Source organism: Pteropus alecto, unplaced genomic scaffold (genome assembly GCF_000325575.1).
Source record: "Pteropus alecto unplaced genomic scaffold, ASM32557v1 scaffold76, whole genome shotgun sequence".
NCBI classification, from domain to species: Eukaryota; Metazoa; Chordata; class Mammalia; order Chiroptera; family Pteropodidae; genus Pteropus; species Pteropus alecto.
Genome location: NW_006443138.1, coordinates 7,326,121 through 7,349,961, shown reverse-complemented (window position 1 = coordinate 7,349,961; position 23,841 = coordinate 7,326,121). Strand labels below are relative to the sequence as shown.

The following is a 23,841-nucleotide window of genomic DNA, read 5'->3' as shown; positions in this document are numbered from 1 at the left end:
AAAGAGAGACTTCTGCCCAGCTCCGAGTTCTGAAACATAATAGCTGTGTTGTCTTCAGGGAGGTACAAACCTTCTCTGAATTTCTATTTCCTTATCTGTAAAATGGTGATAACATTATCTGCCCGTTCATTTTGTTGTGCAAATTAAGAACTAAGACAGCTAAAAGTCTTAGTATAACATCTAGCATAAAGTTAAACCCTCATTAAATGTTAGTGGTTTTCATACTGATCACAGGCTACTTCAGGGAGCTCCTTTAAAAGAACAAACATTTTCCTTAATTATAAAATACTGATAATACTATTTCATTTGGGCAATAACTGTATGTCAGGCACTTTGCGAAGCGCTTCACATATACCATCTTGCCTGATTCTCGCTCTTGTCCTATGAAGTATACCCACCTCATTTGAGAGATGAAGAAACAGTCTCAGAGAGGCAACGTAGCATCTTAAGTCTACAATAGAGGTGGAATTTCAACCCGCAGTAATCTGGATACAAAGCTTATGCTCTAAATATTATGTCAGGCATCACCAGTTCAGGTTGGAGTTGGGAACTCAGGGTTGAGCTGTGTGATGGTGCTCAATTTCCAGAGTTGATGCAGGTGGCCTATGAAATGCAGCTTCGGCCGGAAAAGATGCTATAATCAGACAATCCCCGTGATCATTCCTACAACCCCGAATCCACCTCCTTAACTAGTGTTCTCCTGGTGCCTGGACCTCTCCTTTTTCTCAGGACTAGAGCTTCCACTCCTCTGTGCATTGTGGAGTCTTCCAGAAACCTAGTTCTAACTCCAAAGCTGAAAAGATGACAACGTCAATAACACCAGAGGAGATGGTGGGCCTCCTCTCAGGAGAGGGTCCATCAATGTGATTTTGCTCCTGTCAGGGTGATTTTGCTCCAGGATTCCCTAGAGATAGTGATAACCCTGGCAGGCCTCGAAGGCAGGCTGTGTGCAGGTGATAGAGGTTAGCTCTGACCTAGTCACGGCACATTTTAAATTCTGATGAAATCGGCTTTACTTTGGAGATCCCAGCATGAAGGAGAAAAGGGGTTTCTTCCCGGTGGCGCCAAGCACACACTTCTGTGTTTTAGATGCTTCATTTCATAACAACACGGTTTCTAGCCACCTGCCAACATCAGAAAGAAATGTTCAGATAATCCTAAATCGCTTGCATGATCTGGCTGGTTCTTTTTGCCTTGGTGTGTTCTTCCCAGTCTCCTGGAAAGTCTATGCTGTGTCCACACAGAAACAGAGGCTGCCTCACTAACATACAAGGAGCTCCTGCCTCTATGGGGTAATTTAAGAGACACTGGGATACAACGTGACATCTAAAACTCCACCATCAGGAATCAGCTGAACCTACCCCTAGAGAAAGTAAACTTTTTGACTCATTTGATCAAAACAGCTTCATATTCTATGAAAGGGCATTGAACACAAGACTCTATAGGTGGCATCAGATCATTTGCCGTTTGTACCTTCCACGAAAGCTCAGATATTACTGGGACAGAAGAAACAGGGCATAAGAGTGCTGGCTGTTTGAGAGGATGAGAAAATGGTGGCCCCAAAGTGAAAGAAAGACAAAGAATTGAGAGACTGGCCTGAGAACAAAGATACCCTTTATCCGCAGGGAGGGCTTGCCCATGGCCAGCCCTGGACAGCTTCTGCCCTCTACACTGCATTCCCTTGGGCAGAGCCTCTGATAACTCTCACATGAATTCAGAAACATTGCCCAAGCAGAGTTGGTTTCACTTTTGGAGAAATAATATACAGGGACCACTTAAGACATTTACTATTTTATCTCTGGTAACAATGGAATCCGGGGCTTCCCACCAACTGGCAATACTTTGTCTCAACTGCCTCTGTTCTACTCACTGGACCTTTCTACTCCTGGGCAAATTTTCCTTCTTCTTATATTTGAACTTGCTGGGTTCTCTGAAGCAACAGCTCAATAAACTGTTCATTGCATAGAATAGTCTTTTGCACTGTTCTTTCATTCACTTATTCTATAAATACTACTGAGAGTCTGCTGTATGCTAACACCATACAGGCGCTTTTCCAAGCTACATCTCTTTTCCATTCAACAATTCCGCTTACCCTCCCTTGAAGCCTTTCTAGATTCATCCCATCTGGGTCAAGAAAGTGGCGCCTCAATCACTGCTTTCCTGTTCTAGAGCCTTCAGCATTTCCCCCATTTTCCTAATTACTTAGTACCTCCACGAAATTCCCGTACAGCTTGTAGGCAGCAGATGCGTTTGTCTACCCTGCGTGTCTATCACCCTTTTTAAATAATAGCTACCTAGAAATTGAAACCTAGCAGAGAGATAGGGGCAGAAAATGTTTAAAAATGTCTGAAGCTTGTTTGACAGCAGCTTTCTCATGATCTATTCTTAGCATGTAGTTTTCCCCACTCCACTCAGTCAGGGCAGGAATCTCTCCTTCTGCTATCATGACCAGCCGATAGCATCTGAGAACTTACTTCAGGACGTTACAAAGAGGATGAGCTAAATAGCTTCTCACCAACTCAGAAAATTTCCTCTTTAAAGATTAACTAGAATGAATAAAAATTCTCATGTCACATCAGTTTTTATAAACTATTCTAAAAAGCTTGTGAATGAAAGATGAGTCCTCTGATATCGAAGTAATCCAAAGAAATACCCACAAGAAAGCAAATTAAAAATGTAAGTTCACGGCTTTCAAAAACAAAATAAGTAGACTGAGAAATGAGATCTGCTATATTTCATTTTCTTGTTCCTTTTCACTCAGAGGGTTGTTATAAAAAGTAAATAAAATAATGAATGTAAAGTGAAGGCCATAGTGTTTGACACATGGTAAGTGCTCAATAAATGTTATTAATGGGGTTCAAACTGAAGGTGAAATTGATAGTTTTCAGGTTAGCTAACTAAAAACTTTGGGACTGTTAAAGGATATATATTTTTAAAGATAAAGTTATGACTCATACAAATACAAGATGAACATATGTCAAATATTTTATTAATCAATGAAGAGATGGTAAAGATGTTATGACTTGTCCGAGGAGAATTCAGACAATAGATCTATCTACCTATATCTATATCTATATATACATATAATTCAAACAGCAGATCTATATCTAGATCTAATATCTAGATAGATATATCTACAGATAGATATAGATATAACTTGTCCGAGGAGAATTCAAAATAGATAGATAAGTAGATGATAAATAGATAGATAGATAGATATAGACAGATAGATACAGATAGAGATTTAGATCTGAATATGCCATGGAATAAATTAACAAATAAATGCAAAACTTGCCTTTACAGGAACTATTGATCCCCTAATTACATAATTCATTTGCATATTGATAAACAAAAATCATTTACATTGATATTGGTTATCTATAATTTATAGTTTTAAAACAGCTCTAAAATGTTCAAGGGTCTACTGTATACTGTATATATAGGTATATATACATATATCCAATTATATATACTAATCTGTAGTCCACTTTCCATTTTTATATCATAAACATTTTTCTTTATCATCATTTTAATAGTTATAAAATATTCCATTACATGGAAAAACCATAATTATTTAATGAATCCAATACTATTAGAAATTTAAGTTGTAACCGGTTTTTAGTTATTATAAGTAAAATAATGTGCCTCTCGTCTGACAACCTTTCTCTTGCAGTGATATCAGTTTTGTTGAAAAAGCCAAACATTCACATGGTATTTGAAATTTCAGAGCATGTTGGGATCCCAGGGGTACCTGATCTGCCTCTTCTGCTTTAGTGAATGGGCCTATATATTGCATCAGTGGCAAAAAAGAGATTTGAATTAGAATTAGAATTGCCAACTACCTGGAACCACCCGTTATTCTTGTCATTTCCCCGAGACACACCATAAAGATTTAGGCTTATTCGAAAATTTAAAAACTAAGATCTCAATGGCTTTGACATTCAAGGCCATTTAATTCAAGATGGTATTGATAGTCCAGATACATCTTAATACAAAAGTGTTCATAAGGAAAAATATATTATTCAGGGCTTAGCTTCTTTGAATGAAGAGTCTAAGGAAAGAAAGAAAAATAGCTTTGCTAAAACTTTTCTTGATTTTTTAGCTCTTGATTCATTATATGAGATTACATTTAATTAGAAACACATATTAACAGGAGCACAACATGCAAATGACTAGCTCTCCTCATTAGAAGAGCATATCTAGTTTTGCTGTCCTCAGTCTAAGGAATATTTGAAAAAGGAAATCATTATACTCTTAAAGAAAAAGCTTCAAAGCCCTACAGGCTACCATTTAAAAGAGGTGGTTGTTGGACTTGGCACACAGTAAGTGATCAATATTTGCCGAATAGTGGAGGTAATAAAAAACTGACAAGTAGTTGTGTGATTTTCAGGTATGTGTGGGGGAGGATCACTTAAGCTAGTGCCTCCATTTTTATTTCTAAAGTCTACTATTTTTTCCATCTATTCGTTCAAAGATAATGTAAGAAAAACACTGACCATTTTATTTATTTCCATGGAGAAATGACTTCCTCCTCATGAAAAAGGCTTCATGTATTAACCGAATTTGGTTTGGGATAAGAGAGATACTATTATGACAATCAGATATTGTAACGACTGTGGACTTGTGGAAACTATATCCCCAGAGACTTCTGAAAATAGTACAAAAAAAGGACGATATAGGATTCTAGGTATAACAGTACTTCCAAAAAATAAAAGACCAGATGAACTTTTTAGGTTTTCTCCAGCTCTAAAAAGAATTTAAATAGATCTTTGAGTTTAAAAAACAAATTGGTTTATTTCTTTAAAATAAAACAGATGTAACTGTAGCTTAAGGCTTGTTATCTACCGCTGGAATGAAAGCTACATAGGATGTAAAGTCAGGCAATAACAATCAAGCAATATTAGTGTGCCTATTGTGTGTCAAGCATGACCCAGGTGGACACACTGACTTGGCCACTGTCAGAGACAGAACACTCAGTGGGATGGATCACAGACAGGGCTGAGATAACATTAAATTCTCTGGTTTTATCTTCCTTCTTGCCACCCTGGCAAAGTCTAAGCCACTACCAAGAAGCTACCGTATTGTGTTGATTTCTTCTGAGAGTGACCTAGAATCTCACTATTTCCTTGGTATGACTACTCTTTTGTGTTAGTCACTGTTTGGCCTTGAGTCAAGTCTATTAAACCTTTAAACATCTAGTATTCATCAGATGCTTTACAAATCACATTCCAGAAGTACTTTCTCAATATGCTGCTAACTGCCCTCATAATTCTGTGAATGAGCAGGTCTGCTCTCAGTTCTTCTCATACTCCCTCCTGGAACATACCTTAAAATGCATAAAAGCTATGCCATAATTCCCCTCACATGGAAGTCTGAGCATGACTAACTGATAAGAAACTAAAGCCGCACTGATGTGGAGTCTCCCAATAGCACACCTAAAAGGTGCCAGAAAACAGCAAGTCCCTGCTGACATTTTCAACAGACCCACCATTAGAATATCAACCCAACTAAATATGAGCTGTATTGCCATTTTAGGTTTTTAGAAGGAAGAAAATCTGTCAAACCACGTCCTGTAGTTTTCTATATCTCTCCTTTGGAGAAAAAGATATTTAACTTCAAAAACAAATCATTATTCAGTTACACATTTTTAAAGCATTGTGAAAAAACCAAGATGGGAATGGTGGAAGAGGTGTCCTTTTGCTCTTTTAAGCTGTTTTAATTATGCTAAGAGAAAAACAGTCTTAAGTAAAATCTTACACTTTTCTTGTACTGTATTCAATAATTTTAGAGATAAGCTGAATTCATAAGTTTTGAAACATGGAGGATTAAAAGGAATAAGGTCTAGCACTGGACAAGGACAAATACTACTAACATAGCTATGCTGACCTCTTGATTCTTTTAATCAAGCTATAAGGTAGAAATCCTGTATTTTTTTTTTTTTTAATCACTACCTATACCATTGATTTTTGCTACAAATGCAGCAAATAAACCTCCACTTCAATTTCAGGACAGTTAATACAATAGCATTTCTTCCAAGGCCAAGTTTAAGTAAATTCTGAAAAGGTGAAACAGTGATAGTGAGCAGTGCTTTTTCCCAGAAGCAGGAACTTTGTGTTGGACACTGGCCTCTTACCTTCAAAGAACTGCTGCAGGCCCTCCTTTTCACCAACCACATCCATGGGGCTGCAGTCTTGAAATCTTTTCTCACAGAACAGAGTAATCAGATGGCAGGAAGCAAGTGCTGTCCTCTTGACTCGAAGTCTATGAATGCTCTTGAAAAATCATTTTCTTTCTGCTGGAGTGAAGCATATCTTCAGCCATCGAATTGTGCCCAGAAAGACGGTTACATTCTCAGAATGATTATAAAACCAGAGGGATGTGTGACCATGCAGAAAAAAATATTTATGAAGAGGAAAGTGGTAGCAAATCCATCTATCTGACTGTAGGGAATGTTCCTACTCTGCCTTTTGTCTTTGTTTTAAGAACCTTTGTCCTTAGCGACACATGTAATTACATAAATGGGCAATAAATATATAGTCTTATCTCCTATTTGTCCTTTTACACCAATATATTTATATCTCCCTTTCTGTCAAACAGATCGATTTAACTACAACCAAGCAAAGATAGTTGGGTTTTTTTTTTTTCACCCAAAGAGAGGGAGCAAATCAACATAATTACTTTGATAGATACCTAGAATAGCAGATAATTTAAACAGACCTGTGATAATGAAAAGTTAGAATTTGTTAAATATTTTCAAATTTACTCACAGTGAAAACCGATATTCTTTGATACATATATAGTCTATTTCCTTCAGAGTTTATTTTCTTTGAAAAGTATAAACCATAAAGTATAAGAAGTCCCTCTAATGATCAGTAAAACTGCATTTCTGATTTAATAACTCTTACAACTGAGTTTATGGTTCATTATTAGCTGGTTTCACTCCTAAATGTAAAGCCATACTCAAATAAATGTTTTGTTTTCACTGCTTGGCTGTTAAGTTACTTAACAATAGCCTAAGAAGAATATGATTAGTACATTAAATCAGTTCTTTCAGCCCCTTACTTTTCTTTTTCCCCAACTTTTTTATTTTGAAAAAGTTTTAAGCAATAGAAAAACTGAAAGGATAGTACAATGAAATACCTATATGCTCTTCATCTAAATTTACCAATTACTAATATTTTCCTATTTTTGCTTTTTCTTTCTTGATATATAAATATACTTTTTTGGCTGAGCCATTTGAAAATAAGTTGCTCATATCTTGACATTCACTCAGAAATAATTCTGTGTATGTCTCCTAAAAAATAAGGGCATCCTCTCATGTAATCACAATGTTACTAAACCCAAGAAATGAAACATTAATTTAATATTAATAGTTCATATATAATTTCTACAACTATCCCCAAAATATCTTTTATAATTTTTTGTTTTCTGATCAAGGATTTAATGAATGTTCTGCATTGCTTTTGGTTATCTCTTTTTGAAAATATAGAACACTTTTCTTGTCATTTTGCTTGGTTGGCTTTTTATAACTGACGCTTTTTCACAGTCCAGGCCCATTGTCTTATAGAATGTCCCACATTCTGAATTTATCTGACTGTTTCATTATTGTTAGAATTAGTATAGGTAATGTGGTATATTTCCTAATAAGTATTTTTAAACTCCACACATATAAACTGTTCCTTGAAAATGAGCAAACTAATCTTATGTTGGAGGTTGGGGGGTAGCGGATAAGAGGCTTAGAATTCTATTTTGAAGGTTACATTGAGCCCCAGATATCTAAGGACTGGTCATCAAGTTGTTCAAAGAAAATGAATTTTCTATTTGTTTTGATTCAACTTGTGCTCAACTCTCTGCTGGGTGCAGGAAATAAAAAGATGAAAAAATAATGGTCCCTGCCCTCCACAGGCTAAAATCTAGGGCATGAGAAAAACACAAGCGACTATAGCTCAAGGCCGACTTTGATAAGAGCTGGGGAAAACATTCAGGAGAACAGAGAAGGGAAAGGTGAATTTAATCTGGGAGGACCTGGAAAGGTGTCACAGAGAGCTGGAATTTGAGGAAGCAAACAATGGCTATGTCTTTAAAAACCTGAGTAATGGCTTGGAAGTGAGAGAGCTCAGGTGCAGAGACTCGTGTAACAGTGTGTTGAGTGAGAGATAAGATGGGAAATAGTCTGAAGAAGAATTTTGGCAGATTTTGAATGTTAGGCTAAATCTGAATTTGATTCTATGTGTATTTATTCTAAGTATACCTATTGACGACTTCTATTTGGGTAGTTGTGGTGCATGGTATAATTAAATCTAACTCAAAAAGATAGCTGTGTTCGAATGCATTGGTTAGGGCAATAAGTAAAGTTAGACCAGTCAAGAAGCTACTGCAAGAATCCAGGTAGGTAGTAATAAAGCCTGATGATGATATAGAACTGGCTACTGATTGGATATGGGGAGCAAGGAAGAAGTCAAATGTGATTTTTAAAAGGATTTGTATGCCTTAGCTGCAATATGAATTAATATGCCTAAAACATGTAGCCTATGGCTAAATCCAGACTCCGAGAGAAGCTCCCAGCCAAGTTTTCTGGAGGCCGATGGAATTAAGTCATCACACTATATCTACTGCCAAATGATGATTCGGGATCCTATCCAACAGTTACCCAGACACTTCATATTCTCAGCAGCAGAGTAATGAGTTGATAAGAAACAGTACAGAGAAAGAAATTAGATTCCAATAAATGGACTGAGAAGCAAAGGTTAAAATTGGAGTCCCAAGCTCAAATACTTATAGGGTCAGGAAGATAAGTGAATAAAATGAGTCAAGATAAGAAAAATCAACCAATATGCAAGCATGTTGATAACTGACAACTGACCCTTAGTCTTGGTGTCAGGCAGACAGTCAGAGGTGATGGGGCACAGACAAACCAAAGAGTACGTGTCCAGGTAAAGGGTGGAGCCGCCCAACAGAGAGTCACTCAGCTTCCTCCAAGAATGTGGGCTCAGTGTTGTTACAATAGCCAATTTTATTTTTATTTATTTATTTATTTATTTATTTATTTATCTTTCCTTAAAATGGCCCATTTTAAAAGAGAAGCTGGAAATGCAGATTTTAATTTTAAATCTCATCTTTAAATGTTATAACTAATTTGCTTTAAAAAAATCAACAAACAGAAAAATAAACCAAAACTCGTCAAGGACAAATAGTGCACACGTGAAACCATAATTCTGCCTACAGGCTTTCAGGTTGTAACGCCTGGATTAGAGGCTAAATTATAACAACCAATAGCGTTTGAGGAAAGTAAAGAGTGTTTAGAAGAAAGTTGTTGGAAGGCAGGGAAAATAGATCTATATTAATTAATGAGTCCAGAGCACAGAACTGAGGGCACAGTCCAGCTGGTGGCATCTTGGATTTAAGTGGACGTTTCTCCCTCTCAGAGAAAACAAATACTGTCCATATTTCCTTGATTGTGGTCGTTACATCTCTAACATTATCTAATTCTAATGAACATCCCCATTTTGTAGATTCAGTGGAGATTCATTCTCTTGAATAGTAATCTAAGGTAGCTGTGGTTTAAATTCATTTTGGTATTGATGTCTCCTGGAGAGCTCCAGTAAATAGATAAAGCTGAGTCACTGTGGTTAAATCTGAGGATGTGGTAAACTTGGGGATGTCTTAATGGGAACCTTGTCTCTGTTGAGACTGTCCCTGAGACCTATAGCTCCAGAATTCTAGATTTCATACCACAATCCGTATGTGGATTTGTACTTCCTCGAGTGCTGCCTTTAGGAAGGGTTCCTATTCTCCATACTTCAGCAAGTTTGCTCCTCCTCTGTGGCTTTTTTTTTTTTTTTTCAAAACTGCCTTTTATTGTTATTTCTCTGTTAACAACTACCACTATGAAAATTTGATGATTTCCTGTTGAGTTTGGATTTTTTTTTTTCCAAGTGCAATGGGAAGCCACTAGAAGACTTTAGGCAGGTAAGTAACACTGTCTAATTTATGGTTTAAAAAGACCACTTTGGCTGCTGTGTCAGTGATTGTAGAAGGGCAGGAGCAAGGACAAGAGATTATTGCAGAAGCCTTGGTGAAAGATGATGCTGGCCTGGACCAAACGGTAGGAGTAGACATAGAAGGAAGTGAACAAACTCTAGGTATGTATTAGAGAGAGTTGATGGGACTTGCTGATGGATTGGATTGGTGCTGGTGGTGACAGAAACGGAGGAATCAAGAATAAGCCCTAGGTTGTTGCTTAAGCAACTGGCAAGTATTCAACCACGTTAGATTCGAGACACCCATTAGAAATCCAAGTGTTGGGGCTGTGTAGGCAAATAGATACAAAAGTCAGCAGCTAGAGAAAAGATATTGTCGGGGTTAGAGATGGAGAGTTAGGAGCAATTGGCATACAGTTTTAAAACCAAGGGCCTAGATGGGTTGCTCTAAAGTCTTTTTGACATCAGGGACCAGTGCTTCTATGAGACTAAGACTTGGTGATCTCACCTCCTGCTGTGCAGCCCAGTTCCTAGCAGGCTACGGACCAGTACCGGTCCGCGGGCCGGGGGTTGGGGATCCCTGCTCTAAAGAATATTCAGATAAAGAGAAGGGGGACCCAGGGCAAAGCTCTGGGGATTCAAGTATTTAAAAGCTGAGCTAATAAAGAGCCAGCTAGAGTAGTGACCAGACCAGTCACAGAATACTCCAGATTCCCAACCGTGGCTTACAAAGACCTACATAGAGTGACCCCTGCCCACCTCTGCAATGTTCTCTTGAAGCTCTTCCTACCACCAACTGTACACTAGGTCTCCTTGCTGTTTTTCAAATATGCCAAGTTCATTTCTTCCTTTGGAGATTCACACCAGCTTTAAATGCCTCCCTGCTCTCCTCCCTTTCACAAGATCGGATCTAATGAGAGTCCAGCTTAAAAAGTCACCTCCTAAATGTGGCCTTTCTGGACAACCCAATCCGAAGTCATTCATTCCCTCTCTAGTCCATTACCCCCATTTTAAGTATCTGTAGAGCACTGATCCCACCTTTTAACATTTGTCTTTTTCCCCATTTCTCACTAGACTGAGAGCTCCGTGAGAACTGAGACCTCGCCTATCTTGCTCACTGCTTAACTCCAATGCCCACAATAGCACCTGGCATATACGAGACCCTCAAATATTTGTGAATAAATGAGGAGGAATTCTTTCATTCTAGAAACTCTACTGCAAAAATTACAGATACTGCTGGGTCTTTGTCTACATATCAAAAACAGGGAACTTAGTTGTCTGTTGAGATGGTACTTGTACTACATTCCGTGGGGAAAAAAAAAATGAACTATTTCCTAGCATAAAAGTTAAACAGATACAAATTCACACTGCTTTGAACTCTCTGTTTTAAACATTGTGTCTTACAGGGGGAAAAATGTACCTAGGGAAAAACATAACAAAGAAAACCTTTAAAAACAAAAGCTTCTGAATAAAGCAGACCTGGTTTAGACTCTTAGACGCACAAAACGAAAACACACAGGATTCACGCGTTAGTGGTAGTAAGTACATAGGTAGAGGTTTCATTTAAGGACTGAGACTCAATATTCAGAAGTCAAATCGTCTTTGTTCTCCCAGTGTAAGTACTCAGTCAAAGGCTGCAGATTGTCTTAGAGCTAGGAGAGACCACGGAGAACACCCGATTCAGCCCTTACTGAGGAAGCCAGAGAGGAATGGTGACCCAACTCCTCCACTTTGGGGCAGCCGAGCCTGGATGTAGGTTTCCTGAGCAACTCTTAATTCAGGGTTCTCTCCATTAGGTCAAGCTCTCACCTTACCTCTGAACCTATTTATAGAAGTTTATCAAAAAGCCTTTTCCTCCTTTTTAGAAATGGTAATCTGGCAATTAAATTTTGTCTGGAAATACTCTGTTGAATTTAATCAGCGTGCTCATTCTCCCCTCACTTTGCTTCCATTCCTCCGCTAGCTCCTCTGTAGTCAGTGCTCTTTGCAGGCCCTTTCTCTTCCTGCCATAGTAACTCAGGACTCAGTGCCATACTCACTAACTCCAAAGTACCCGTAAAGCTCCCATCAGATCTCACTTTGAACTCCCCCAATTTATCTCCTAGCCTGACCTTATCAATGAATTTGTTTATTCCATACCTACTTAACATCTCCATATTGGTGCTTACTGGGCATCGCACACAATCTGTCAAACACTGAATTCTTGTACCTATTCCAAGCATATATAATTTGCCCCATTCCAGATTTCTCCATCTCGATAAACTGTAGCAATAGCTCAAGGCAAAAGCCTAGGATTCAGACCTGATTTCTCTTTCTTCTCTCCCAAATCCATTTCAACAGGTCCCGTCATTGCTTTTATTTTTTGTTTTGGAACACAGGTGCACATAATTGGATGAGTCAAAATCCTTGGTTCATAAAATACCACCAATGGTTGTGCATGATTCTCATTAATTTACTTGTTCATGTATCTGTTTTTGATGACAAACGAACCCATCGCCCAACCCAGGGACTAGAGAACCTTGCCAATGACTTACCTGTATATTTGCCTCCAGCTCTCTCTCCTTATCGCCCTCACATCCAGGGGTAAGCCTTTCCTGAACTTTGTATTTATCATTACTTTGTTTTTTAAAAATAGTTTTGTCTTATACGTATGTATGCCTAAATGGTTGTTCAGTTTTTGTGCTTTGAGTATTATCATACGTAGTCTTCTGAGAGTGCGTTTTCAGTCTATGTTGCGTTGCATAAAGCCAGTGTTCCTTCATTTTGCCTGCCGTGTCAGAGTCCATTATGTAAGCACTCAACACTTTACCCTTACAGATGCGCATTTGGATTTTTTCCAGAACATTCTTATATATGTATTGTGCAAGTATTTCTCTTGAATTTATGCCTAAAAGTGAAATTGCTGGGCCATGGGTAAACAAATGTTTAACTTTCAAATGAATGGTTTTTCACAATAATACAGTAATTGACATTCCCAATCTGCAAATGAGTAATCTTATTGAAATTCTCTCAAAAACTTCACTTTGTTGAATTTAATTATTGCTAATTGAAGAAATTTAAACATGTAACCGTAGTCCTGATTTCCAATTAACAGAAATTGAAATCTCAATGTTTATTTCCAATTCTGTGGAAAACTTGTTTCAGTCTTTTGCCCATTTTGGTTAGGTTGTCAGCTTTTTTTCTTGACTTGAAGAATTTCTGTATATATCCTTGAGACTAATCTATTACTGGTTATGAGTTTTGCAAATATCTTCCCATAGTTTGTAGTTTGGCTTTAATATGTCTTTTGACAGACAGTTCTAAATTCACCAATTATAACACTTTTAATCCTTTTAGTTTCTTTTGCTTCCAGTTTGAGTTATTAAAGTAGGATCAGGAAGATATTCACCTATGTTTTTGAAATATATTTCACCTGTGATTTCAACTATATTTTTCTACATCAAAAGATCTGAAGTTTTGAGTCTTTTAAGGTGTGAGGAAAAGATCCAATTTTCTATTTCCTATTTGTCAGCTCCATTTGTTTGATCATTGATCTACCATGCCTTCTCTGTCAATACAAAATTTACACGTATGAGTCTATTTGCTCCATTGGGCATTTTACCTATTTCTGCATTAATGTCACACACTCTTAAATATCTGAGCCTCATAAAAAGTCCTTCTGTAAAGTAAGTTCTCCCTCCTTTTTCTTCAGAAATGCCCTGGTCATTCCTCAGCCTTTACTCTACCACATACAAATTTCAAATCAGTTTGTCAATTCCAGGAGAAATGTTGGGATTTAGTATGGAGATGCATTAAATCTATTTATCAACCTGGAAAAAACTGACCTTTTTAGATATTGTTTTTCTACTCATGAACGTAAAATCACTCTAGTCTTCTTTAATGTCTTTTAGTAAAATTTTACAAATTTCTGTGGACAGATGTGGCACATCTTTGGTTAGATTACTACACTTTAAAATTGATGTCTTTTTAAAAATTGTTTTCTAATTGTGGTTGATGATATAAACACAATTTACAATTATATATTGATCTTATATTTAGCCACCTTGCTAAACTTTGCAATTATGTCTAATGATTTGATGGGAAATTTTTTGGGGGGGGAGGATTTTTATGTAATCACTTAATCTGCAAATAATGAGTTTTCTCCTTTCCAATAATAACTTTTATTTTTCCTCATCTTACTGTAATGCCTAACATCTCCAGTACAATGCTGAATCAAAGTGAGGATAATGATTATCCTTTTTCTCATCGTTGACTTTAATGTGTGTAATGTTTCCCCCCTTAAGATGGTATTACAGGATTTTTTTAATACATCCTTTACTAAATTGAAAAGTATCCTTCCACTTATAGATTACTAAAAGTTATCAATAGGTGTTTTTATCAAATGTTTCATCTCTTGAAAATTGCTTTTTCACTTTTATTCAGGAATTGTGATGATTTACAGATTTTCTAATATACCATCCTTGCATTCTAGGGTTAAATGCCACTTGGTCAGCGTGTTACATTTGGTTTACTTTGCATCTATATTCATGACTAAAATGGGCCTATAATTTCCCTTTATTATCCCAAACTAGTTTTACTATCGAGGTTCTACCGGTTTTGATGTAGATGTCTTATTCTCTGTAAGAATTTATATGAGAACATAACCCATTCTTTGAAGTTTGGTAAAACTATGCTTAAGTTTTCTTTGTGGTTAGATTTCTAACTACTTTCTTTCCTTTACGTTACTTAACACTGCTCAGGCTTCTGGTTTCTTCTTAACCAAAATGTAACATTTTTCTAGGAATTTTTCCATTCTGCCTAGATTTTAAAACCTATTGGTGTTACTCATATTCATACCTGCAGTTTATGTAGTGACTACCCTTTTTTTTTTATCCCCAACATGGGTTATTTGTGCATTTTCTTTTACTCCATGATAAACCTGCCCGAAATTTTTACCGATTTTGTTAATCTTTTCAACTAACAGCTCTCTATTGCATTCTCATCTCCTTTATTTATTTAATTAATCACCATAATACAGGGATTCTTTAAATAACAAAGAAAAGAATAATTAAAACAGTAACTTTCAAACTTTTTTAGCAGAAGTCTTTCTATAAATATTTTTTTGAACCCCAAAATATAAAATAGACAAAAATAGAGCCATTCTAGTGTGGAGGGATGGAAGCGGATCCTGTCCACTCGGTCTTCTTCCTTGCTTCTCATAGGCTGCTGTGCAGTTTGAAAACTATAATTCAATACATTCAGTTGACCCCTTACGCTTTGTCAGAGCTAGAAGAGAAATCAAAAACACATTCAATCTAACACTTATTTATTTAGCTTTTCTTTTTGCAACTATAAATTACAATCACTAATACACCTGTAATTCTTTATAGTGTGTTCAACTAACGAGTAAGCAAACACAGCATAGGTCAGTTTAAAAGAAATCACAGTACTTCTTAGTGTAATTTGCAAAAGAGGGAAAAAGTCTTGGGCCCATTTCTTGGAAATAAATATCAAGTAACCATAAAAATATTCAGCCATTGTCCAGGTATTCAGGGGCGTTCGTGCACAGTCCCAGGAAGCGCATCAGAGTTCCTCTTTGAAATATCCCAGCTTTGCCAATGACATCTCTTTCCTCAACTGCATAACTTCCCAAAACATCTGATCAACTATACAAACAGAAAAGAGAGACATATAAATCATAAAATACCATCTTAATTCTTTTTAATGTTTCATTGAAAATTTAAGATTAACTGGCATTTCCTAATGACGCACCTAATGCCTAGACATCCTCGCTATGTCACACAAACTTTTCCACGTACTTGTGAGCATTCCATTTTTATCAATAAATAAGCAATATTCACCAGTTTGCCACAACTATTTGTTAGATCCATCAATGACTATCACTTTAGCCCAACAGAAGGTTGACATTTACCCAGCGTTCTGGGTAAATGGAGCTGGATAAATGGAGAAGCTGTTGCCTTCATAAGTAATTACACTCAATGCTCAATTGTGTGAGTTATCTAATTTGTGGATCTTTTTGCTCTAGTTTTCTATATCTTGGCCATTTCACTTTTCATTAACACTAACAGAGTGAAAAGAAAAACAAGGGACAATCCAGAGAACTCAGTCACATTCTTTGTGCCTGAGAATAGGGAAAATTTTGTATATGGCTCAAATTAGAAATAAAAATAAATGTAGAGGATGATCTGTACCTTTCAATTATTTCTACTTTCGTGAGCACCTTCTGTAAATAAAAAAAGATGGCTCCGTATTTCAGACAATAAAAGGTTTTCATCTCACATATGATCAGATTAGACTGATTTAGATCAGTGGTTCTGAACCAGGAAAGATGTTGTCCCCAATGGTTCATGTGGCAATGACTGGATACATTTTTCATTACTAGGATCTGGTGAGTAAAGCCTAGGGATGCTGTTAAACATCTTACAATGCACAAAATAGTCCCCCAAAACAAAGAACCATCCAGCCCAAAAAGTTAATAGTACTGAGGCTGAGGGATTTAATGGCCCTAAATTACTTTTGGCACAGGCACGGATAATAAACAAATTTATTCATTAATAATATTTACTTACTACAAACCCACACATTATATGATGTGTATCAGATACTGTCAAGTGGAAGAGTGACAGAAACCAAAGAAGAAACTACTTTTATCACCATCACTCCACTGTCATTTATGACACTTTCTTCCTATTTTCATAAATTATCTTTCAGCCTTCCCTATGAAAACTTATTTTAACAAATAGAAAAAATATGCCTGATGATTTAACATAAATTATCTGTTCTCCAGTTTAAATCATATTATCTACCAACAGAATTCACAAAGACTTCAATTTTATTAAAGTCAGAAAAAGTACTGTACAGTTTAAACAGTTTTATGCTATACAGTCTTTTGAAATTCAGCAACAGAGACAGGGTTCATCTTTATTCTTTCAGGCATTAAAATCTGATTGTATGGGATTCCACATGACTGTTTTCAACATACCAGAGCTTGAGAAATGCTAAACTAAGTTTTTATGAACATGACTAATTTTTCCACAGAATTAAAATTCACTGGTTTAAATGACTGAAAGATAGTAGGCTTCTATTAGTTCTTACGAATATTTTCAGTGACTAAAAAAATATAAACATGAAATTTTCCCACAATTTCAAATACAAAACTGGCATAGACTTGTCCCTAGCCCAGTACTGGTTACTTCTGTTTTAAAACAAACATGTGTACTCAAGCACTGCTTTGGAGCTATCAGGCCATATTCATTTTTATGCCTGGTATTTAAGATATTCAGCTATAACACCTAAGATAAGTAAGCAATTTAAGTGTCCATAAATAGATAAATAAATAAGAGGTGGAATATTATTCGGCCATAAAAAGGAATGAAATCTTGCCATCTGTAACAACATGGATGGACTAGAGGGTATTATGCTAAGTGAAATAAATCAGACAGAGAAAGACAAATACCATATGATTTCACTTATACATAGAATCTAAAAAACAAAATAAATGAACAAACAGAAGCAAACTCATTGATACAGAGAACATTTTGATGGTTGCCAGATGAGAGGGGGGCTGAGGATATGGGTAAAAAAAGGGAAGGGATTAAGAAGTACAAATTGGTAGGTATAAAATAGTCATGAGGATGTAAAATACAGCATAGGGAATATAGTCGATAATTATTAATTATGTATGATGTCAGGTGGGTAACTAGGCATAAGGGGTGATTGTTTCAAAAGTTTTGTAAATGTCTAATCACTATGTTGTACACCTAAAACTAATATAATATTGTATGTTAACTGTAATTGAAAAATAAAAAACTATTTTTAAAAAAGAATTCAGCTATAAAACCAGCAGTAATCATGAAAGACTGTATTAAAAAAATATCAAAACACTTGCATGAGGTTGGCTCTCCTTGATATATCATGTGCATGTTTCTGCTGATTTAGAATATAGTAATCTTTATTCCATTCACAATTATCCTCATGACTGCTTTATTAATTCACACGCGAAAGAAAATACAGAAAAAAATTGTTAGCTCCTCGTGGTTGCCACCAATTAAAATAAATCTGACCATGACTGGAGCTTGCTCATTTTTATCTCTTAAAAAGTAAATTCAACAAGCTTTGTACTCCCCTTACACTTACCATCTGGTTTATCATATTCCTCTTAAGAGTTAAAAATGATCCTAATTAAAACTCAAAATTAGAGAAAAACGAGGCAAATATAAGGATTAAACACTGTTTTAAGAGAGACATTTGTTTCCAAATTCTCCACACATTTTATTAGAACTATAAAAGAGACTCAATATAAATATACTGATAATAAAGTTTATTTGAGCATTACAACTATGACCTATACTTTTTACTGAACTTTTATGTAAATATTTTATAATGAGTTAAACACTCACCATCCTGCTGCTTCACAAGTCCCTGCTGAATATATCGAATGTATGTAAAAAAGTTACATACAGAAGTGATCTGGGCCAAAAGGAAAAAAATGTCATAAATAATCAAATGTCTCATATAAAAGCAAGCTTGATTAAAATTAATGATTAAGTTACTTACCCTGTATCTACAAAAAGGAGAAATATAATAATAGTTGCTTGAGTCCCCTAATTTAATTCTGTGTTTACAGGACTTACTCTGGCCAGTGAGAGCACATTTTCTGTAAAATAATGATAAACTTTAGTTTTTTAAAATTAAAAGCATTTTGCAACTACCTTCTGTACAAGCTGTATATTAGGACAATAAATATTTGAGAATCTAGTATGTACCAGGCACTATTCTACATGCTGAGCTACGGTGATGAAAAAGACCGTCCCTTCCCTTTCGGGGTTTACAATCTAGTATAAGCTTAACAGCGAAACATTAACCATGGTTCTAGAACTAAAAACTAAATGTTTTAAATATATGTCCTATCCTGGAGCAAATTTACAAATGAGTAATCTGATACAGGGCAGCTCTCAGCTTTCCGTCAGGACTTCAAATTTCTCAGGTGGGGGAAAAAACCTAATGATGATTATTCAAGTTTCAAAACATGTTACTTATAAGCTTACAGGATGACAGCTTCCAGATAGGTTCTTTTTGGTGTATCTGGTTGGTTTACATGCATTTAATGTGATACCTAGGCCTGAGTGAGAAATACAAAGGAATAAATGACCATACTAAAATATCTAATCTTAATTATACAAAAGGTACACTGCATTTAGACATAACGTCTTTTCTATTTACATACTATAAAATTTAACATTTGATATAAAGGCCTTCTGGTTGGATTAGGCTGTAAGCCTCTTGAGGACAGGGAGGTATCTTACTCAGCTTTAAATGCCTCGCACTAAGCATGTTTCTGCTACACAGCAGACATTTAATGACTGCTGGTTAAGTGATGGACTATCTGTCACTCACTCTACTACTGCTCAATAGGATGAAGTTGGCTTGTCTATCAGGCTGCACCTGCAGCAGCCCAGCTTTCACCCCAGCAAGCTAGGAGGTTGGCTGAATACAAGTACCACTTCCTGTTGACGCAAAATTAGTGTGGCTCTAAGAAAAATTAAGTGGCCAAGAGCATTTTATGACATTATAAATTACATAGTAACGAAAAACATTAAATATTAAATTGCAGCTATATTTACAAGAAATATGAAACAAATATGCCTCCATATTAAGAAAACAAATGGAGAATGTGTATACAACACAGGATCATTTCGAAGGTGTCCATTCCAATCACAAAACAATTTTTATCTTTTCAAAGAAATTTTGTCTCATGTTCCTTTATTAGCAAATTCCTTTAATGTTCTATAACAGTATTTTTTAAAAAAAAACACTGAACTACTAGTTTGGAATAGAAGATCAAGAAATTTAAGGCTCAAGTATTGGAAGTCTCTGGAACTTCCAAAAGTATAATTTACACAGAGGAAAAAGTACCATCAAACTGACAAAATTCAATTTATATGTTACTCTTCTGAAAGCAGACTATTTCTGTTTATCTACTATTTTATCTAATTTTGAAAAGCTCTGCTAAAAATGGTTTTAAGTATCAACTTCTAAAATAAAAAAGTGTGTAACTTATCTCATTTTTAAAGCCATTTGTCCCAGCCAATATGTTTTTGTTTGAGCTAGGAGTCGATGCTAACCTCTGACCTCCAATTCCAATGTTTTGTTAACATGCTACACTACCTTACTATCTCTTAATAGTTCTAGCTCCAAGATTTCAAATCCTTGCTTACCATTCACTTGAGATGTCGGTATGTTTAAATCCAGACCTATCATCTTCTTCTCCAAAGCACAACCCTCCTATTAATTTTCAAAATGTCACATCATTCTTCCAGATATCTCTAACTCTTTTGTCTTTTACCATCCCTCTACCCAAATCTAATCATCTACTAAATTTTCTTAATCTTAAAATCTGTCGTATCTTTCCTCTCCATACACTCACCATCCTCTGAACATGTTTCCACATGTATTTTCTTCATCTATCCAAATTATACCCATGTCAAATCTCCCTCCAAAAACAGTGATCACCACCACTGGACTGTTTCGTCTTCCTCAAAAGTCCTGCAGCACGGTGCCATTCATTTAGGGATTATTTTCATAACCTAATCCATGAGGGCCTTGGCCAAGGCCATACTTCACATTTCATAAAAGAGGACAATATTTTCCTTAACTTTTTTCCCCACACAGTATGTACTACAAACAAAAAAAATGGGCTTCTGGCCCTATTCCCACAAGCACAAGATCCTTAATATGTAAAGTGTTCCCTGACCCTAATCTATATAACTATTTTACTAAAACACTACGTAAATCCACTTTAACTGATATCCTCATTTGTCATCATATGATATCTGCACATGTTTAAGTGTGATATGTAATGCAAGCACAAATTTAAAAATTTACAATAAATACTACTATATGCTAAATTTAAAATAAGGTATAACACAGACCTTCAAAGCATGAAAACTGCTATCATCAATGATGAGAATAAAAATACTTGGATGTTTGTGAAGGAGTAGAATTTAGGAATGTAGTTTCCCCAAAATTCAGAGGCTACTGTGCTACAGGCTAACACAGGAAGAGTATAAAACAGGACAGAAGTCTAGGTGGATATGTGGTCACAAAGCAAATGCATGACTAAGTCCCCTCCACAAATAGTTACCCAAATATTAACACTCTGTGATCCTGCTGAGAACGTACTATGCATAACAGGAAACAGGAAGAATCACACAACTCCTACAACAGGCTTTAACACAGACCTACAGTGAATCTCAACCAGCCTTTTTCTCGTCTGCCTTCAAAATGACCCAGACGAGAGTCACTTACTGTCTTCCATGAGCTGTCTTGGGCTTTCCAGTCCCCTATATTAATTTAGTTCTTAAACACCAACTAAGCAGCTTCCTCAAAATCTTTCCAAATCACTTTTTAAAGAGCTGTGCCAAAGGTTTTAGGTACAGTTGATTTTACTCTTTCTTCCTCCTAGAACTGGATGAAAAAAAGCCCACCCTGCTATGAAATGTGGAAGTCTTAGCTCACTACATTAGTGGATAACTAATCAAGTCTTTTGGTACCGAAGTCTTTTTGATACCTGTTTTCATGCTTCAAAAAACTTGGTCTAATTCACTGCCTTCCCCAACTATTTTTGATGATAACCTTCAGGAAGAAATATTTTACACAGAAACCCAAGACACACGACTATACAAATATACAGAACAAAAATTCTGCTTATGACCAATAAAAGTGACTGCATGACTAACTAATGGGTCATAATACGTGGTTTAAAAAAAATGTTTCTCACACCTGGTCTACCTGGACCCCCTAACGTGTATGTATACTTTTGTAATTAAAAGAGCTCTCCTTTGATTCTAATTTGGAATGCTATTGTCCCATACTGTCTGGGGATCTGTGCTTGAGCTGCACGCACAGACTTTAAATAGAAAACTGACAAGAAATTTACTCACATTTAAAACTAGAAAAACTAAATAACTGCAATACATAAAAATTTTAAAACTCAGTATCTTCCACAAGACATGGTTTTGAAAACATACTTTGGTCCTCCACATTCAACTGCAGACGCTTTCACAAATCGAATAGGTTGTAATCCCACTGGCTCAATGCTTAGAGTATTGTTTTCCACAGCCTCCAGAACAGCTGAAGCCAACTTAAAAAAAAAAAAAAGAAGAAGTATTAGACACTATGCTGGCAGAAAAATATCAAATTTGTATTCTATAGTAAACCCCGAGTTCCGCTAGCTTGGCCTTAGCCAAGAAAAAAAAAAACACATAATATTGGTTTGAATTATTTTATAATTCAAACATTGGTATGAAAGACAATTCAGTTATAGCTAAATAACTTTTCTCATTATCTGGAAGAAGATTAAAGGCATTAATTCCAGTCTCTGTTCAACCTTACCCACAATTAGCATCCACTGTTAATGTAACTTCCAAAGGAATATCCTAATGCTTTATTTTGCTAAATGTTTGCAATATTTTTAATACTGGTCATTCCTAACACAGCAATATATACTAATTATCACTGCATATTTCCTGAACTTGTATTTATGTGTACAACGGTTGAGCCTACAAAAGAATTAACAGAATTATGAAATATTAAATGCCCAGATGGAGATGGTAGCAATTGATAAACAACAGATGAAACAGCCAAACTTCTTCAGTCTGACAAGATTACTAATACTGAATGGCCTACCTAAAACCAGACACGGAGCTTAGAAGAATATGTAGATTGGGCTCCACAGTGCTAAATATACATATCTCTGTGCCCACGTGCAAGAATGCTGTAGTTAAGTTCCTAGAAATAGAGGTGCTGGGTTAGGAGTGTACATATCATTTCGATAGCTACTGATCTCCAAGGACAGGCCCTATTGAACCACACCCAACAATGCATAACATATCTACATATCAAAAGTGTGTTTTGGCTGGTCTTAATGTCTCCTTACAAGTAAAGTTATCAAGAAATCCTCTAAAGGCTTAACATAATACTCTTAGGATTAAATATCTTAAAAATTGATTGATAGGATATTTGTAGACAAACTTTCCACATGTAAGAACAAATTAAAATTATGACCTTACATTTGTATAGTGCCTTATATTTTTAAAAAGCTTTTGTATCTACTTAATTCACTTCACTTTATCCACCTAACAACCCTGTGGGCATAGGTAAGGAAGGAATTTTTCCCATTTTAAAGATGAAGATACTAAATATGACTTTTTATCACATACAGATAAACCCAACAAATACCACGGAACTTCCCTTATACTGAACCCTGGACTGGGAATCAAGAAAGAGGTCCTACCCCCAATACATATTCAAGACTTCACTCCAAGTGTAATACACACTTCAGTATGAATGGCCCTCTGCTCGAATAAGATGTTCACTACCTTAATGCCAAGAAATTATTATGACTCTAATATGTAATGGAAAAATTGCAAAACATGACATTTTATAACAACTTATTTACATTAAAGGTATTAAAATATATGAATTGGTAAAAGGTATGTGAACAACTCTAATGCATTCCTATTAAAACTTTTTTTTAATTACCTCACTTTTTGAGAATGTTAAACATGGGAAGATATCTTCCTGATAGATTTTGTCTAAGAAAGGACACGTTCTGTCCATTGTGGGCTCATCCTTCCAAGATCTGAATTCATTATACAGAGACAAGTCAGCCTGACAAACCAAAAGAAAACACAAAATAACTTTTTAAAAAGTACAAACATAAAATCACTTTATAAAACTAAAACCTAATTTAAACATTACTGAAAAAGAAATACTCTTCATCTAAAACAATAAAATCAAATCATTCTTGATTAGTTACAATAACTGGTAGAAATTTTTCTTTTTAAAAAATCCAAACTCT

At 35.8% G+C, this 23,841-nt stretch overlaps 2 protein-coding genes across 4 annotated transcripts in view; both read right to left on the bottom strand.

Annotated features, from left to right (window-relative positions):
• The window catches only part of MYRFL (myelin regulatory factor like), a 103,741-nt gene extending 97,291 nt beyond the window's left edge, over window positions 1-6,450 (bottom strand). Inside the window, exon 1 of the mRNA XM_025041091.1 lies at window positions 6,134-6,450. Coding sequence (XP_024896859.1) covers window positions 6,134-6,179 — 46 coding nt within the window. The 5' untranslated portion in view covers window positions 6,180-6,450. The remainder of the gene's footprint in view (window positions 1-6,133) is intronic.
• An 8,818-nt stretch (window positions 6,451-15,268) lies between these two features.
• Window positions 15,269-23,841, bottom strand: part of RAB3IP (RAB3A interacting protein) — a 27,391-nt gene continuing 18,818 nt past the window's right edge. For all 3 annotated transcript variants that reach the window (XM_006923732.2, XM_025040993.1, XM_006923733.3), the window contains 5 exons: window positions 23,523-23,651; window positions 22,010-22,122; window positions 18,537-18,636; window positions 18,380-18,449; window positions 15,269-15,625 (listed from right to left, as the gene is read on the bottom strand). In XM_006923732.2, coding sequence (XP_006923794.1) covers window positions 15,543-15,625; window positions 18,380-18,449; window positions 18,537-18,636; window positions 22,010-22,122; window positions 23,523-23,651 — 495 coding nt within the window. In that variant the 3' untranslated portion in view covers window positions 15,269-15,542. The remainder of the gene's footprint in view (window positions 15,626-18,379; window positions 18,450-18,536; window positions 18,637-22,009; window positions 22,123-23,522; window positions 23,652-23,841) is intronic.